Source organism: Micropterus dolomieu, linkage group LG19, assembly GCF_021292245.1.
Source record: "Micropterus dolomieu isolate WLL.071019.BEF.003 ecotype Adirondacks linkage group LG19, ASM2129224v1, whole genome shotgun sequence".
Lineage (NCBI taxonomy): Eukaryota > Metazoa > Chordata > Actinopteri > Centrarchiformes > Centrarchidae > Micropterus > Micropterus dolomieu.
This window is the reverse complement of record NC_060168.1, coordinates 24,732,814-24,752,678: the sequence shown is the minus strand read 5'-3', so window position 1 is coordinate 24,752,678 and position 19,865 is coordinate 24,732,814. Positions and strand designations below refer to the sequence as shown.

General features: G+C 39.8%; 1 protein-coding gene across 1 annotated transcript in view; it reads left to right on the top strand.

Moving 5' to 3' along the window:
- Window positions 1-19,865, top strand: part of slit3 (slit homolog 3 (Drosophila)) — a 270,903-nt gene that overhangs the window by 197,048 nt on the left and 53,990 nt on the right. Inside the window, exons 10-18 of the mRNA XM_046030828.1 lie at window positions 1,730-1,801; window positions 3,205-3,276; window positions 4,709-4,780; window positions 7,717-7,860; window positions 8,480-8,643; window positions 12,616-12,766; window positions 15,221-15,295; window positions 16,853-16,996; window positions 18,171-18,314. Of these exons, the coding sequence (XP_045886784.1) occupies window positions 1,730-1,801; window positions 3,205-3,276; window positions 4,709-4,780; window positions 7,717-7,860; window positions 8,480-8,643; window positions 12,616-12,766; window positions 15,221-15,295; window positions 16,853-16,996; window positions 18,171-18,314 (1,038 nt within the window). The remainder of the gene's footprint in view (window positions 1-1,729; window positions 1,802-3,204; window positions 3,277-4,708; window positions 4,781-7,716; window positions 7,861-8,479; window positions 8,644-12,615; window positions 12,767-15,220; window positions 15,296-16,852; window positions 16,997-18,170; window positions 18,315-19,865) is intronic.

Below are 19,865 nucleotides of genomic sequence, written 5' to 3'. Positions count from 1 at the left end.
TCTAAGTGTTTTTTTCTCAACCTTTTTTTACCCCCCCCCCCCCCCCCAGATATAATTTGTTACCTGTTGTGTGTGCAGATAGTCTTTGTCAATATCTGTTCATCCTTGATTTATTTTGACCCTTTTGTAGTAGATAAGATGGTGTTGCTTGCGATGGGCGTGAGGTGTGGCAATTTAGAAAGGGACATGGGCCAAGAAACAGTCACCTGTAAGGGTTTTGTTGCTTTCAAAACCAGGACCACATAAGTGTTTCATTTTAAGTTACAGGGTAGCAGTCACAAGTTTAGCAATAAATTCAGCTAAATTGCATTTAATCCTGGCGAATATGATCAAAACTTGGCTTTGAGTCCATGACAGGACAATTTAAAGGCAAATAAGAGATAGATAGATAGATAGATAGATACATATCATGGGAGAGGAGAAAAGAAAGGAGAGGGATGGAGGTCAAGAGCACGACAGGGTGGGGGCTGGAAAGGAGGAGAGGAAGAAGAAGGGTGGATTAGTTCCCATTTATCATTCTGACAGCTGACCCTGTGGCTGGCCTTGGGACCTCACCGCATCCTCCTCTTCTCTGATTTTTCCTCTCCTCCCCTGTTGTCCATACTTTTCCACTCCTCTGATTTCTCTGTTGCTCTCTCTCATTTACCACTCCCCTTCCGTGATTTCTCTTCTCACCTTTTGTCTTCTCCTTTTCTTCCTTTCTTTTTCTCTAATTCTCTGCTACACGGCTTTGAATTTTTATTCTCATCTCCTCCTCCTCTGTCTCCCTTACTTTCTTTTCCTACTTCCTTCCTTCCTTCCCTTTTATCACACCAACAAGGATACATGAATAATACACAAGCTACATAGATTAATGTGTTGCCTAGACCATCAGGAGAGCAGAAACTATACTACAGTTCATTTCCCCAAATGTGGGCTTTGTGCCTAGTTCTGATGGCTATGGTATGGTGTAATGAGGCTGCAGTCTTTGGGAGTAGAGATGTAATAAATTCCCTTTGGCCCTTATCCTGAAAAAGTAGAAAAATCTCAAGTGTTCATAAATACAGTCTGACTGCATCTAAAAAAATAGGTGAGCATTGTGGTTCCATCAAATGAATTTATGAAAGATTCAAACAATAATGTACTGCTGCCAGTTACAGTTAAACCAATTGACCATGTACAAATTGTGCGTTAAAATCTGTATTTCACTAGGGCTGAGTGACAGCAAGTTTGATATAGCCAGTTAGCTTCTTGTCATACTTGACCAGTGGAAACATTTATCGCTACACCTCCTGAACACTTTGGCCAGGGTCTTACTAAACAAACAGGAATTGTGGTCAGCAGTCCAGGTTTTGGTTTCCCAACCACACTCTGATTCCCATGTAAGCTCAACTCAACATTTCACAATAAGTGACATTGAGCAGCCCCTGCTGCAAAGCATTGACCAACCTGCAGAAATATTTTCTAGCTGCTGATTGGAATAGCCACCTTTTGAACTTTTCGTGCACTTGTGCTTGGCTGAGGTTGTCTGGGTAAACAGGAAATAATTTCTCTGTCCTTGGTGAAATATTAAAAGACTCTTATGCATGATGTGCTGTTGTTGAAATTGTTTTGCATTTTTTTCATTGTATATTTTAGAGGTAAAGTATTCCTCTAATTAAAGGGATTGTTAAAGATCATCTAACTTCTTTTTCTCACCCCTCCCTTCTTTCTTTCTCTCTTATTTGCTCTCTATTTCTGTCTCTCTCAGTCGTTTGGAGCAGAACTTGATTAAAAGTGTCCCTGCTGGAGCCTTTTCTGCCTACAAGAAGCTCAAGAGGATGTAAGTGTGTCTGGATAAAACGTGCATACACACTCTCAAACACACACTGATGCACACAAATTCGTGTGGATCCACACAAGTTGGCTAGCATGACTTAGCTCACATGAAGACCTTAGCAGCAACCTTCTTTTTCTGGCACCACACATTTGGATGCATTATTTTATGTATTTATTTATCCATTTATTTACTGTAAGTCCTGTTGAGGTCAACAACTGTATCATCTGCATAACAATGAGTACAAGTTCCATTTGCATTTACTCCTAATTCATCAATGTTAAAAGATAAAAAAGCAGACCCAGTATAGACCATTAGGGCACTCCAAGGTTAAGTATAGTAAGCCAGCATAAACTGAGTCCATTAACTTTGACACATTGAGTCATATCTGAGATAGTATAACCAAGTGTTTACTTGATCAGACATTAATATGTTAATATAACTTAGCTTTAGTAAGGCATGTTGGACTGTGTCAAAGACTGTAAACAAATCGGATCCAATCGGATCGCCCTGGTCTTCAGTAAGATCATTCACAATGTACACAGCAGGAGTAATCATGCTTTATGCTTTCTAGATTCAAACAGTCTGACAAAATTACATTTAGTACAAAAAAAGTTCACAGGCCACTTACCAGCACTGACAACTTAGACACAATGTAATGTAAATATTTTGAGATGTGGCTGCTATTCTTTTAATTGGCATATTGGCTGGCCACAGTGTCTTAGAAATGTGGTTAGCAAACGAGGAAAAGAAGGAAATAATCTAGGAAATGAAACAATGAACTCTGCATCAACTTTAACAAAATATCGATTTAAATCTTCACATTTTCTCTTATATCTAATCTCGTCTGTCCAAACCAGCACATATACACACACACATTCTCACACATCAACTGTTCTTGTCTCTTTCACACACACACAGACATAAAGCTCAATGGTGAAAAATGTCCCTATCATGCAAATGCCAGACTTGCAGACTTGTGCAAGGTTGTAAGGTTATCCACCCACCTACCCATCCACACACAAACACACACACACTCACAGATAGTTCTAAGCTCCACAGACGTGTTAAATAATGTACCTTACAATAGTGAAAGTGAATGACATGAACTGCACTTAACATGCCACTGCTTCCAGTTTCTCTCTCTCTCTTCCACTCTTTGTCTCTCCCTCTTGTCACTTCACCCTCACTCTGTCCATCACTCTCTCTCTCTCCCTCGCTCTCCCTCATTTACTTAAATATTCAGCCCTTCTTACTTTTTTTTTTTACTACTGTCCCCTTGCCTTGACCTCTACTGATATATTCCCTCATGATCATTTGTCAGACAGTTCTAGGACATTCACACAGAATGAACCCCATTACTGTGTATTACTGTAATGCACTTAACTCCTCTCTTCTCTCTCCCCCAGTGACTTGAGTAAGAACCAGATTTCTGACATTGCCGCAGATGCTTTCAGCGGCCTTCGCTCACTCACTTCCCTGTAAGTATGACACAAGCACATGCAAATACACACACACACACACACACACACACACACACACCCAGACAGGAAAATAATTGAGTTTCCAGACGTTTAGCAAATAAAAATGTTGTCGCTGTCGATGTTGACAACTGGACCACAATGTGTGTGCATATGTGCATATGTGCTGTATGTGCGTCTTTGTATGTACGTGTGTGTGTAATTGTACGTGTCTGTAATCACTGAGGGTGAATATGATAAGAACATGAAGGACAGTTTAATTTGAATCAGTCTGGAGCATGAAAATGAGACAGACAGACAGACATGAAGGGGCAGACAAGGTGAACTCTGCTGGGTGTTAAAAGTGAACACACACATGCACACACACACACACACACACACACACACACACACACACACACACACAACACAGAGCCAAGTCAGTTGAACTGGGAATGTCACTTAGAGACACGACTTCCAAAGTAGAGGCCACCTGAGGCGTGTTGTAGCAAAATATAAAATTGTTCAAGTGAATTAAATGATTGCAACTGCAATTGGAAGCACATCTCAAACATAACTTCAGTTTTTGACAAAGGAATGAGATAACTGGTCCAACAGTGTGCTTAGTGAGAAAAACTGCAGTGCCAAATGTATTTTATAATCTGACAAAAAATTTTTTTAAATTATACTCCACTGGAAACACACAACTTTGTGTAACACTCCTTCAGTTCTTGTCCCTAAAATAGTTTTTCCGGCTCAGTAAACATGATGGCTTTTTCATTCCCGTCTTCCCCGCCTCTAGGAAAGAATATTAGTGGAATTTCATGGAAGATGGGTTGGTCAAGGAAATGCAATAATAACAAAGGACATTCTGGTTTACAATATAATTTCTAATGGTGTGTATTAAAGTGCTGATGACCAATCAATCATTTGTTGATTTAGATTTGTTTATATAAACTGAAGTTTTCCTTTAAGGGTTGAAAACAATTCTCTCCTATCTTAACCTAAAACAAGGCACATAAATCCCACTGTATTATCTGAAAAATATATTGTCACAGCTGAAAAAATACCTTTTTCCTCAGCTATGTATTTTGCAAAGCCATTCCCACCACTCCATGTTGAACTATACTATTCAGCAGTCATATGGGTAGGATAAGAACTAAATATGTTTCAGGGTGGCAATTAAATGGTTAAATCCTCAGAACGGTATCATCATAACTGCTATAGTGTCCTGTCAGTATCAACTTCATAATCGCTGTGTGCTCTTCTTCATTACAGCAACTTAAAAATAGAAATAGAAATGGGAGAAATTAATGGGAGATGCTACAACTTGTGGCTGCAGAGCATTTTACTGTGCTTCGCAGCCAGCTTCAGACCACATAAGTCTTAACTTGTAAGAGCTGACTTGTAAACACTATAACCTAAATTATGTTGTTTTGTCTGTTCTGTGCAGGGTGTTGTATGGCAACAAGATCACAGAGCTGCCCAAGGGATTGTTTGATGGACTGGTTTCCTTACAGCTACTGTAAGTACTGTCTGTGTGGTCTGTTGTTATGTGCATACCTGTGTGTATGTGTGTGGTCCCCCCAGAAAACAATGCAATACATTATTCAGGAAATAAAAAAAATATCACACTTAAACACTGGATGAACTTCCAAGAAAACATTGTATTAATGTGGAATTGCAATAGTCTGGTCCAAAATAACATTTTAGAACTAGGTCTAGACCAAGTGCTTACCAGTGAACATGTGACGTGTAAAATAAAGAACAGCCTACATGCTAAAAAGCCCTTGTGATTTATCAGCAAGATACAATACTGATACATATTACATATCAGTACCTGTATGTATATCTTCATCCAGTATCCATTTCAAAGTACCAGACTTTACTTGTAATGTCTCTTAATCTTGCCATTATTTTGGCTCCAATCACTGTAATAGTAAGAAGGCTTGGCTGTATTTGTGTTAAGTATTGTACAAATGTTTTGGCACATGGCGTCAGAGAGTCATATCTATAGTACATTACCTTTGTACCATGATCACAGATAAAGGCCAACGTTATTGACCCCTATTGCTTCAATATGCAAATCTTGGTAGTCATCACTACAGCACAGTGGCAGCTATAGTAGAAATCCCTCTGCATTCATTAACTCTCCATCTGTCCTGCATTGTGTGTGTATACAGAAAAGTCCTCCTTAATGAACAACGTGAACCAAATTGGTGCAATGTAATAAAAACTGTAAGCTCCCATAGCTCTTCTAGCATTTAGTGTCAGCTGTGAGTAAAACGATTGACTATTGATTCTGAATATTTCTTAATGGGCACAGGTTCAAACTGCAGCTGTGGTTCAGCATGCAGTAAATGAATCCTATGACGACTACACTGGTAGTCTATGTTTCATATGGTCCTCACAAATGCCGCAGTCCACTGCAGAAACAGCTAATGCACTGGACTTTTCCATCGTAAAGTGAAGCGAAGCAAAGAGAATGAGGATGAGTGAATCTAACCCACAAACACCTTTTACAGGCTTAGGTGGATCATTGGGATGCAAGGTGCATAGTCAGACACAGAGAAAGGGGGTGGGGGTTTGGGTGGGGGTGGGGGCTGGATAGATAGATAAATGAATGGATGGGGGGGGCAGACATAGTCATAAGGAAGAAGACATTTAAATGCAGACAATATTAGAACAGAGAGAGATTAAATTTGTGTTATTGTGTGTATAACATGACATCAGCATTTAGTATGCCCTGATTGGAAAAACATTTCCCTCAGACCTTGTCATGATTCTGCTGTCATAAAATGTGTAAACACTGAAACAGTGAATGCTTTATCTTTGTTTATACATGCACATGCCATCCCTGAAAAGGATGATTCGAGACTATTTCTGTGCATTTGTGACTGTTTCAATCAATTAATTAATAAGCTACTGAATGGCTAGTTAATATTCATGTCTTGCCACATCATTGGTCAATCCCACAAAGACATTGCCTGCGGGTGTTGGTGCTCGCTCAGCAGGTGTAGGGAAGGAATATATCTTTTAATATTTTTTTCCGCTGACAGAAGCTGAACCTCCCATCTCTAAAAAAATGGGTCAGTTTGTCAGGAATTTCAAGGTGCTGTTATTCTCCCATATAGTGTAATAATTATAAATTAAATATTAGCTTTCACTGGTGAATCAAGCATCATTTCACCCTTCCATGACAAAGATGTGTTTATTGCTTTGTATAGCTACCAGTCTCCTGTTTATATCGTCTATGCTGCTTTGTTTTACTGGTGCAGTTTCAAGTAATTAGTTCCCCCTGTGTGCCGCCTAATGAGGTGTAGATATGTCGCAGAGCAGCATGTGTGTGCATGTATCTGCCTATGAGTGTGTTTGTGCAAATATGTGTGTCTATGTATAAGTAGTTTGTACCTGTATAGGCGCTCGTTAGGGTGACTTGAGATGATTAAGCAAAGGTGCTGTTGCAAGCGCCAAGTCAGTCACCTGTCAGACAAGGAAAGAAAGGACAAACGCACTAGAGTGTGAGAGGGACAAAGAACGAAACAAAAGAAATGGAGCAACAGTGTTTGTGTGATTAAACAGCAAAAAATCTGAATTGGCTTTATTTTCCCGGTATCTGTACACAAATGAGGAATTTGACTCTGTGCTTACTAATACAATAATACAATAACACAATAATAAAATCAGACACAGGCTACAGGATAGAGAACACAAATATACACACTACAAACAAAAACAAAAACAACATAGACAGATTGACAAATGATGCAGAAGTTAAATTATGGAAAAAAATGAGAATGAGACAACTTGGATATATTAGCTAATGAAGTGCAGGTATGACAGACAGACTAAGGAAAGGGTGGAGGTGCAGACCTGTCCTGTCATTTACCTAATCCCTCTATCACATTTCTCATTTCGCTTTCTCTCTCTCTCTCTCTTCCATTTTGGCAAACCTCTTTCACTTAATTGTATATATGTCACTCCAAGTACAATTTTCGCCTGTCCCTTCACTGTCTCACTCCATTATTTCCTCCATTCTTCGATCTTTTTTATTCCTTCTCCCTTTTCCTCTTACCATCTGTCTCTCCCATCAAAACATGATATTACACTCCCACCCAACAGCAGATATTCCCCTCCTGCTTCGGAAGAGAAAGTTAAAATATATAAAACCCACAATTTTTAGATTTATGTGTCACGGCCAGAAAAAATATAATCATGATTGTTTGGAGAGGGTTGGAGAGGCTATATGGAGGGATAGGGGAAGAAATAGTGAGTGAAGACGACTGGGCAGAAAAAGTAGTGGGTTAGCAGTAGAGATGCATCTGAGAAAAATAAATTAGCTCATTATCTGCATATGCGTTTTGTCTTTTGTTTGTGTAGTGCACAGAGATAATAAAGCTAAATAAGTAAAACGAATACAGATAAATAACAAATGCTGAATGGCTCTTCCTTGTGTTTCAGGCTGCTGAATGCCAACAAAATTAACTGTTTGAGAGTCAACACCTTCCAAGACCTACAGAACCTCAACCTGCTGTCACTGTACGACAACAAACTGCAAACAATCAGCAAAGGACTGTTCACCCCTCTGCGTGCCATCAAGACTCTGTAAGTATAATGTGGTTTTGAGGACTTTCTCAGAAACCCAGGTGTCATTCAGTTGACAGAAAATGAATCTGCAACTATTTTTTAATATTTTTTAAAAATTCAAAAACAATTAATGGGTGTTTAAGCATGATTATCCACATAGACAGAGGAGAGAGGCCAATATAGTTAAGACTACACACTTACAGCTGTGATGTTTTGGTCACTTGTTAATCAAGTAGTGTATAATACTTTCCTTTGATTGATTGAACATATCTGTTCTCTGGTTAATCAATGATGGCTATTGGTGTTAATGATAACTGTACAGTTCTTCTGTTGTAATTACTGTTTCTGCAACATAAAAATACCCCACTTCCTGTATGTTAGAGTATTTCCCCCTCAGAAAAGATACCAGACAGCAGCAGTTTAGAGCACTGAATGTAAAAGCTTTGATGGGTTTGTTTGAATAAGTCAGCGATGAGTAGAGTCGCAGAAGGTTGCAAAATGTTATTAAAACAACTGTGGCAACTGCCCTCTTCTTTTCCCGTTCCCATGAGAAACCCATCATCCTGTCTCTCTCATCTCTCTCTCTCTCTCTCTCTCTCTCTCTCTCTCTCTCTCTCTCTCTCTCTCTCTCTCTTAGTCATTTGGCCCAGAATCCCTTTATGTGTGACTGTCACCTGAAGTGGCTGGCAGACTACCTGTTTGACAACCCTATTGAGACCAGCGGAGCCCGCTGCAGCCACCCCAGAAGACTGGCTAACAAACGCATCAGCCAGGTTAAAGGCAAGAAGTTCAGGTGCACAGGTAGGAGATATACACACACATACAATGTAAAAAATGTCAAGATGCACAGGTTAAACATTAACAACACACATAAAAACACACGTTGGTTTATGCTGGTGTGCAATGAGAAACTGAAATGATATGCATTTTACTAAAACACACACGAAAGCATTCACATATAGTCTCTATCTCTCTCTGTGTTAATATTGTTTTGTGGTTGTTTCCTTTGATATGAGCCATGGGTCTCACTAATTACAGAACAGACCAATTCAGTATATTGAAGCAGCCCAATAACTAACTCAGCAGCGACTGGCCATAGACTGTGATCGCCCACTTGTGTGAGCGTGTGAATCAGTGTGTACGTGTGTATGACTGTATACACTTCAATTCCTCAGTGCCTCATTGCAGCGGTTCTTTACATTGTTTTCTTCCATCTTGAATATTATGCCTTTTAATAGATCGCTGGAAAATGAATTTTTAAAATCCCCTTTCAGACATTTTCCAAACTATTTAAATTGTGCTGTCAACTGTATAAGTTCCAGGAGTCGCTTTAACCTTATACTGATAAAAGATAATCATGTAATGGAATTATCAGAAGAGGTTGAATTACTTTTAATTCTCTTTAATGAGCAGCAGCATTCTTATGATGTGATGTAAGGGTATGCTGTGTTACACGTGTTATCACAGATGTTTTGTTTCATTAGGAGCCTGAAACTTCAAAAAAAAATATTTTAACCACAAACCTATAATAATGAAACAGAAAGCAAGCAAAATATTTTGATACAGATTTGTCAAGCACTAAAAGAGTTATTTCCATCACAGACATCTTAGTGCGGGTTAGGGATAGGGTTAGGGTTAGTCCGCTAACTACTATTTGGTGACATGAGATTTTCACCATTCCTGTTCTCTAAAATGGTGTGTCCCAGGCTAAATTGGGCACACAATAATAATAGCATAACCAATACTATTAAATGATGAAGGCTTTTATCCAAAGTGCTTTACAGTATCATGAGCATTTGGTACATTTTTAGCATGGAAGGCTCAGTAGTAACCAAACCCCCTAATGTTAGCGCTCTGCCCGTGGAGATAATCAAGATAATTAGATTTAAAATGCTCTTAAAGCTGGTTTTGGCTGGCCTCTTCTGCTTCAGCCCTTCCTGTCTGCACTCCCATGCCTCTCCTTGCATCTCCTCTTCCTCTCTGGACCTGTGTGGACATTTTTGCTAATGGTGGGCAGTTCTCTGGTCCCGTCCCCTTCCTGTGTGGATCTGCAGCTGTCTGTTGCCTCTCCTATCCTGTATGGACCCTGCCCCCTGACTGATTGGTGCAGCTCTCTGTTGCCCCACCTTCCTCCTGTGTGGACCTGCATTCTGATTGGTTCGTGCAGCTGTCTCTTGTGCTTGATCTAACCATGTGGCCCCGCCTACTGTGACATCACATGGTTCCGTCAAGCGCCAGGGACCGCCGAGCACACACCCACCTGCCTCTCTCAGCCAATCACACGCCTTGGAGCAAAATTTAAGGGCTTAATACTTTACCTCTGTTTGTTTGTATTTATGTGTTAGGGCTTCTGATACATGGGACTATAACTGTGGTTATAAATGTTAAGTACATAAATGGACTTAGCCATTACAAGTAATGTAACATCAATATTTCAATTAGTGATAAACATCAGTAATTTAACCCGTTCAGAAACTCACATATCCACCATAATTTGCCAGTATAAATCCAAGCTCAATGTTCACAACAGACTCTCCTACTTTTTCCTCAGTGTTGTTTCTCATGGAGAGTATTCATATGTCTTTGTAGGGTCTCAAATCACATAATGTTAAATAATAAAATAATGTTAAAGTGCAGTCACACCAGAATTTGCTTTCCTTTCACAGGGCAAGAAGTACTCTTCCAGTTTAATCTGATTGAACTTGCACGTAAAATCACAAGACCATCCAATTTTTAGCCAGTTAGAGAGAGGGGTGTGACTGAATTCTCATTCAGGAAATGTTTACATTTTCTTTATATTGCTGTTTATATTAAAAATCTTTTCAGACGGTAAGCCACAATCTACCTGCGTAGATATATCCAGTCTTGTGACGATGCTCTGCCATGCAAAAGCCCTCCTCTTCATGACCCGATAACTGTGTAGTAAACAGTTATACTTTAAGGATCTCACAAATGGCTAAGATCAGTTTCTCCATTGATTTGCACATCGCATAGAAAAAAGTTCAAGACAATTCAACTCTGCTGGCGGATATGTGCGTGAGACGAGCATGACATTAACAGTTTCATGGGATGTCTCCTGCTTGTCAATCCACCTGCGCCTCACTACCTGCCCACTTGCCTCATTGAAACTGAATTACTAGGCGTGTTAATCACTCCACTTCTGAAAAGACCTTAAAGCATGGAAGAGAGGGACACTGCATGTGAGTTCAGGGCAATGACAGAGGTTACTGACAAAACAGTGTTTGCTTAAAAGCTGTATAATTCACAATATTGTGGACTGCTGTTAGCCCAGGCTATTCTAGTGCCTGCTGTTTATGCTCACAACCCTGCCCACACGCCACACCACGCGAGTACATTTTGCCTGGCAAAATCTGGTCTGGTCGTACCTGGGCACCTGCTTCCACTGTTAAATTATCCAATGGCATGGCAGTGCTTCAGTGGCTAGCACGGCTAGACCTACAACCTCCGTACAGACCGCTTCACCATTTTCTGCTCCAACTGAACAACTTTGAACAAAAAACTTAATTCTTTCCTTTAGTATAGAAAAGCTTTCCAACCCCCAATTCTTTGCTCTCTTTCTTACTTGCTCCCTTGCTCTTTCCTTTCTGTCAGCTTGCCAACCAACAAGGGTTGTGGCAGCCCAGAGATATCATTTCAAAGTATTCTGCCACTGAAAGGAGCTATCTAGCCAATTCTCCTCAGATAGACACCATTTGAAGAGCAGTGATCATTTACTGAGTTGAAATCAAGGTTGTTCATTACAAATTACCCCTCAATGGGTGGTCTTAGATCTTTAAAAATGACAAGCAGAAAACATATAAGCCATAAAGGGTGTGTGCCAGGATTTAGTGGAGACAGAGAATGAAAGGACAAGTAGTTTATGCCAATATATGACCCGTCTGATAGGAGAGTGGTGAAAAAATACAATAAGAAAAGGTTAAACTGACAGAAAACAGATAGACAAACAAGGTTGGTTAGGAAAAGAGGAAGAGAAAGAGGTAATGATAACCATGAGAACAATGAAGAGTGTTTGTGGTGCACAAATACAGTTCAAGTGTTGCATGATGTAAACCAGGTTTATTCCACAGGCACTAGCGGCCATAAATAATATCTGCTAGTGCTCGCATTATATCTAAATAACAGAAGTGGTCTCTGGCTCACCTTGTAAAAACAAAAACATCCAGGGTTAAAACCACATCTACTGTATCTACATATAATTCCATAAAACCCCATGGATATCTGTTAATTTGATTTACAGTGGTAGCCATGCAGAATTACCCCTCCCTGCCCTGTCCCAACCTGTGCTTTTTAATAGATGAGGTAGATACAGTTAATCATGTCTTGGAAATGACTAGTTGTTAATTTGATTTTATAACATTTGACAGCTTAGATCAGAACAAAAGTAGAATTTCCCAAACAATTTAGACAGATTTAACAGAATGAGTTGAATGTTTTTTACTGTTGTCTTTGTATCAGTTGAAATAATATGTTGCCCTTTATTATAAGGTATAAATAGATGGTCATATGTAAATGGATTAGCATTTTTATTCTAGTCTAGAGTCTAACATTTAGAACTTTCTGTCTCTCTGGTGTATCCTTTTGTCTTTCTCTGTCTTCCCCTCTTCCTCTCCATCTTTTTTCCCTCTTTCCTACTCTCTTACTCATTCTTTTGACTTAATTTTCCTGGCTTTTCTTCTTCCACTCCTTTTCTCCTATGTCATTTTCTCTCTCTTTTGGTCTTTCCCTCTCTCCCCCCCCCTCTTCCCTCTTCAGGTCAGGAGGACTATCGTAGTCGTCTGAGTGGGGAGTGTTTCCAGGATCTGGTGTGTCCAGAGAAATGTCGCTGTGAAGGCACAGTGGTCGACTGCTCCAATCTCAAACTGACACGTGTACCTCCACACATCCCCGAACACACCACAGACCTGTAAGTCAGCTGGTGTTTCCTTTTTATATACATACACTTATTTATTGTATCCAACACATGATGAAATATCAGATTGAAGACCATGGGTTAGACTACTTTAACCTGAAACCATCATACATCCTTTAACATGCCACAGATCTGTCAAGACGTTTTTCACTTTCTCAGGCACATGCACACACCGAAACACAACACGTACACACCGAAACACAACACGTACACACGGAAACATGCACACGCATACATGCAAAGTCATGCACACAAATGCACATATGCAATGCACACGCACGTCTGCCTTTCTCTTTCTGTCTCTTTGCCTCTTTCAGAGCAGTATCATGAACGTCACTTTTCATTTTTAGCTCCCAGACCAAAATGCCTGTCAACAGTCTTTTCCATCTCCCTCAAAGTCCCACAGGAGCCATCATCATGTCTGGCGAAGGGTCTCACACTAGAATGCTGAACAGTCCCTTGATTCATTCATTTTGCTGCTAAAAATGGAAAGGGAGTAACAGATGACACACAGGAATACCGTAATCTGATTGTGAAAAAAGGTTAACAAGTCTATATGTGTTCAGAATCTGCTAGAGCTACTGTCAAAATAAACAGGTTAGAATATATTAGGGCGGAGAAGTATTATGCTAATTGATTATGTAAATATGATATTGCCATGATTGCTAATACACCCAAACTGAAACTAAAAATATTTTTTGGTTTTGAATTGAATTTTTGGGATTTGCGATTCAAAACTGTACCACAAGAAAAGTGTGTTGCTGCTAAATTCAGCCAGCCCCATTTTACTTTCAGCACTTGATGAAATATTCAATAAGCTAATATTTCCAGACAGGAAATAGGAATCCTACCAGAGACAAAGTTTTGCCTAATAATGCTGAATCACTGGCAACTTTAAAATGTAGGTGAAGAATGGAGTGCTTCTGCCATGGCTATTACTGTGGTACTAATGGAGAATAGCTGCAGAATAAGGCACCACTGCAGCATTAAGGCAGATGCAGGATGGTTGCCACAGTATTACTTATAGAGGTTAGTTGTATAATGGTGAATTCAACCATGGCTGCCAATTTAGATAACTAATAGTGTCAGCATCCCACAGACCATTAGTCTCCAATTTCTCTCTCTCTCTCTCTCTCTCTCTCTCTCTCTCTTTTGGTCCTGTTTCTGTCTGTGAACTGTATCCTCCAGTCTTCCCTCATTTTCTCTCTATCTTTTCCCAGGGTGCCTCATGTCAAAAATATAAACTTTGTCCTTTATGGTTGGTTAGAGGGCAGATCAAAGTTTGTACAATTTCTGACACCCTCTTTCTGACACTCTCTTTCTGTCTCTCTCTCTCTTTCTCCTACATTTTCGTTAAGAACACAACCAACCAGTGGGTTTTTGAAGGCCACAAACACGCACACAGAAACACACACACAAGCTGCAAGTTGTGCCCTGTGTAACCTGCCTTATCAGGGGAAATCAGGGGAGGTTGTGGCTGAGCTGGAGGCTTATATATTTTGTTCTTTTTCTTTCTCCTGTCTATCTTTCTGTCTTGCTTTGTGGCTCTTCCCACTAGCCATATAAATCCTTGACATCGGCCTTGAGAGTGTTCAATAAGTATGAAAGAATGTGTAGTCTTAAGAGAATTATTTGCACTCAATAAAATGTACTATACATTCTGCTCTAGATCCAAAAGTGAGGAGATTAGACATGTTTCATATACACATTCAAATGCAAATCAGCCCAACATTGTTTTACCTGTGTCACCGATCTACTTCGGACTTTGCAATATGTTCTTTCAGTTTGGCTTCATCCAGGTTGATACATCTTGTAACTCCCCATGTATCTCATTAGATAGTGTCCCCTCCAGCTGAACTTTAACTTTCTTTCCTCTATTTCCCTCACTCTACCTTACCTCGACTTTACACACACACACACACACACACACACAGACACACACACACACACACACACACACACACACACACATACACACACAGATACACAAAGAGCATCCTTTTAGCAACACCCTTTTAGTACAAATTACCTCAATAAAGCAGATGTCTAGCTTCCAATCTCTCAAACTGTTTTCTTTTGGCTTAGGGCAGTGTGGATATTGATGACTGCATAGAAAAGATTAATTGCTCTTCTTTCTTCTCTTCTTTTCTCCGCTCTTCTCTTCTCTGCTCTTCTCTTCTCTTCTCTGCTCTGCTCTTCTCCAGTATGTTAAATTATTTTTTCCCTGTTTTGCCGCATCATACTTCAGCAGTCACTAAAGGCCTCTTAACCTTCATGCGGTCATTCCTCCCTTACACACAAAACAAGGAGAGAGAAAGGCTGCAATCCTTTCTCTCTCCTTGTTTTGTGAGCGTGTGTGTGTGTTAATTTGTGCCTGTTGACTATAAAGCAGTTTTTTACACAAAAGAATAAATGTCTAATGCTCTTCCTCTATCTTTCTCTCCGTAGGAGGTTAAACGACAATGAGATTGCCGTCCTGGAGGCAACAGGGACGTTTAAGAAGCTGCCTAACTTGAGGAAGATGTATGTATACTTTTTTTAAAAGCACTTCTCATTTATTCAGTGTTCGATGGTTAGGGCTAGGGTTGTTTTTATGTCATTTATTTAGGAGGCAAAGAAGACCATACTTGGTGGTGAGGTGGGAGCTGGAGATCTTGTTTGTTAGAGTAGAATCTGGATTTGGGCACACATTTCCTCTGATAATTATTTTATTCAGTCTTCCCTCTAGTCTATATATTGCTGATAGAGGATGGAAAGAATAGCATTACAATTACAAGATGACTGAAAAACTTGGACAGAGATAATGGATGCAATAGGAACTTGAAGCTGAGAGAGAAAAGGAAGGAAGGAGGATGGGAGAAAGGAGGGGCAACAGAAGGAAAAGGGGGAAGGAAGGAGGCAAAAGAAGTTAATAAGGAGAGAGGACGGAATTTAAGAAAGGGAAAAATATACATGCAAAGAAGAAGAGAAGTGGCTGAGGACAAGCAAGAGGAAGTGACAGAGGAAGATGGAGAGTAAGGAAGTGTGGGTTAGAGGTATGGAGGAAGCGAATATTAAATGGAAATAGAAGATGGGCCCAGATTTACAGTCAGCCCTTATCTACTCTAGGTTTGTGTGTGTGCGTGTGTGTGTTTGTGTTGTGTGTGCACATGTGTGTGTGTATCAGAGTGAGATAGAGAAAGACAGAGCAGAGAGCAACAGTTGATTTATTGGAGAGGAAATTGCTAACCATCTAGCAGTGTCACTGACAATATAGATTGGCTAGCACTCATTTCCATTTTCCTTCTCTCAATTCCTTCCCTCTCTTCATCTCCTCCTCTCCTCCCCATGCCTCACATTTTCTCTTATCCTTCCATCTGCTCTGCTACTTTTCATTTTACTCTAAGTTTGTCTGCAGTCATTATTTTTTTGTTTCTTTTTTAACTCTTCGTCCATCTACTTTCTGCAGTTTCCTTTCCTCTCCTCTCCTCTCCTCTCCTCTCCTCTCCTCTCCTCTCCTCTCCTCTCCTCTCTCATCTTCCATAAAGCTGATAAGATGAAGCACAAAACTAGCTATGAATGAAAGCTACAGTGGTTGCGATAGCTATCATCTCAAGTTATTGTCTCTGTGGCCAAATGCTCTCTTTTCATTAAAATTGTTCTCATTGTGTGTGCAAAGAAGAGACATAGCAATCATTTTCAGTTGTCTGCAACCACTTGTCTCATTTACTTTTATATAAATGTGTGTGTGTGTGTGTGCGTGTGTGTGCTTTGTGAGTTATAGTGATGGCTCTAAGCCGTTGTAAGAATATCTATTGTACAAGATGATGACATTAAGATGAAAGAGAAAAGAGTTAACATTTATTAGTTAAAGGGACATGATTGATTACTGCAATTAAATTGGGAATTGTGTGTGTGGGTGGGTGGATGTGTGTGTGTGGACATATGTGTTTGTGTAACACTTTATTTATATGTGTTCCATGCTTAGTTATATTGTCCCTCTGGTGGACTATCCTGCATGTATTGTAATTATAACAAAAACTGGCACGAAAATTTAAGCAGCAAAATCTGATCATAATCATTTCTTTATCTTTCCTGCAGCAACCTGAGCAACAACAAGTTGAGGGACATCCGTGACGGTGCGTTTGATGGAGCAGGTGGAGTTTTGGAGCTGCTGCTGACAGGGAACAAACTAACTGGACTGCAGGGACGGATGTTCAGAGGCCTAATTGGCCTGAAAACTCTGTAAGTCTTGTTTACAGTAGTTTGTGTGTGTGTGTTAATGTGTTTAGCACTATATTTACGTGTGTGGGTAGTGACCGCTAATATTGTTCTATTATGTAGGATGCTAGTAATCCGAAGTTTGAATGCTCTTACTAGCTTATGAATTTGAAATACAACAAAAAGCAATATATAAAGAACAAAGCAAGTGCTTCTGATGCAGGAGTGGATACATTTTAAAAAACAGAAGCTATAAAATCACCAAATTCATTTTCACATCACATCTTGTACAGGGTCAGTCAATATGTGTCAGTCTTGTTTTTCATGTCGCCATGTAAAAAAGCCTTTTTAACTTTTTATCCTTTGGCCTGTTTACTGTATGAGTGCTATTTTTCCTACAAAATAGCGAGCAAGTATTGTCCTGGTTGTGACTTGTGATGGAGTTCATTGACTTTTTCTTCCCAAGACTGAAAAGAGAAGATTGTTAAGTCACTTGCCCTTAAATCAAAGCTAATGACAGTATATTGTTGTTCCTCTAATTTGGGCACCTACCCTCCCACCTAAATAGGCTAGTGTCCAATCGGGGTTATAGGATAACGTACAAAATCATGAGCTAATGTTGTCTGTGTATGCTCAGTAATGACTAGTTAATGCTATCATGTATATATATGCAGGCTAATGACTGTCTAATGGCATCACGGCTGTCTCTGTATTATGTTAAGAGGCTCCCTGCTCCAGTAATAGCCTTGCTAACTAGGTTAGCCTGTCCCATAGATTGCTAATGCTAACTAACTTAGTTAGCCAGGTCCCACATGACTGCATGTCAAAAGCTAATGTCATATTATAGACTCTGTCAGGGTTGTCCAATGGGAACTGGTTTGAATTTACCCCTACTCTCTGTTTTATCTTTTGTTCATGTCATTATAGGTTATGTTCTTTTATCCTCTTTGTCTCTTTTTATCCGCCCAAATGTATGTAAATTTGGTATTTTTCATTCATAGACAAACTGTTGCGTTAGCAACATTTTTCCTCAGGAAAATCAATAAGACTGCCTGCCAAAAACATCTCTCAAGTAAAAGAGTATAATAAATTCTTGATTCATCAGTTAAATGTTTAAGCTGATTTAAGATTTGGGCACTAAGATCTAAGCATGAGACACATTTTATTTACTAAATATATATGGTATGTGTGTTTCCAGAATGCTGCGGAGCAATCAGATCAGCTGCATTGACAACAGCACATTTACAGGTCTGAGCTCTGTGCGTCTGCTGTCGCTGTACGACAATGGGATCTCCAGCATTGCCCCAGGAGCCTTCTCCACCCTGCACTCCCTGTCCACCATGTGAGTCCTATCTGATGGCTTTTCTCCCTCTTTCTAGTGCTTATTTTCCTGTTTTGTTTTATGTTCTTTTTTCCATTTCCATCCCATTATTCTTGCTATCTCTCAATATGCGCCACAATCTCTTTTCGTCTGTCTGTCTGAATCTTCCCCCTGCTTTGTCTCTCTCTCTTTAACTCTCTCCCTCTCTCTCTATCCTCTAATTTTTCAGAGTCTAGCCCTGCTGTGGGAGTTATCTGCCATGCAACACGTATACACACACCCAACACACACACACACACACACACACATTTGCACACATGTTGCTCTCTGGACACTGTTCTCCTCACAGATGCTCTACATCATTATCGACTAGATTGGTCCGGATCCCAGGACATTTGTTATCAGAGCTAAATATATCTCAGCACGCACCCAACCCCACCCCCAACACAACACACAAGATTGTTTTTAACTTTCCAAAGAAATACACACCTGCTCTGACCAAGACATGCATTTTTGGATGGCATATTCTTTTAAGTTATGTGTGTGTGTGTGTGTGTGTGTGTGTGTGCATGTGGGGGGTGTGTGCATGTGGGGGGCATTTGTACAGAAACAACTGCAATGAAGTAAAGTTATGACAAGTAATAATCAGCCACATACCTTTATTGTTAGGCAGGAGAGAGTGGGACGCAAGGAGGCAAAAGAGAAGTGAGTGAATGTGGGTGTGTCAGTCTTCTAAGCACCCAGATGTGAAGGTTGTAAATAATAGATTTTCTGAACTCAGTAAAAAAAGGTTGATTTTTTAATTTTTTTTTTTCTTACAGTGAACACACAGACATGCCAAGCCAAAAAGGTCTTCTCACGTTTCACCTCTCTACTCTCTCTTTCTTTTTTTCCATGCTTCCTTCCCTTGTTCTGCATTTTGTTCCTGTTCTCTGCCCTGCTATGTACCTGTCATCTTTGATTCAAGTTTCTACTTGAGTCTTTGGGGACAAAAAAAGAGGGAAAATGGGGACGGTGGAGGGGGTGGATGGATGGGGGGATTGTTGGAGAGAATCAGGTTTGCTCAGTGGGGCTCAGTGTGATTATCAGTACAGAAATTTCAGAAAAGGAGGAATGATATTGTATTACCCTCATCTCATTTTTTCACTATTCATTCTTTTTTCAGCATTAGTTTTTCATTGGCCTTATGTATGCAACACCTGCCTGCTGTTTGGCGTCAAAAAAAGATGGATAGTTTTTATTTCTAGAGCTGCTGTTCTTAACACTTCCTCTGTTCTTTTGTGTATCTTTCCTCTGTTTTTCTCTTCTTCTCTCCTTCTCTCTCACCCCTACTATTTCTAATATCGGGCTCCATTTTTAGTGCATTATTTCCCAATGGAGTTTGTCCATTTAATTAAAAGATTAACACATTAAAAAGGAAGGAAGGGATTTAGCTTAGGTCTGGTTGCCAAGCAGTGAGGTCAGTTCATTACACGGAAATGAGGAAATAACTCGTCCCTATCTATAGCAGCACACCATTAATATTGTAGCACAAACAGCAACCTTCACATGTATTAGTTTATTAGCAGACAC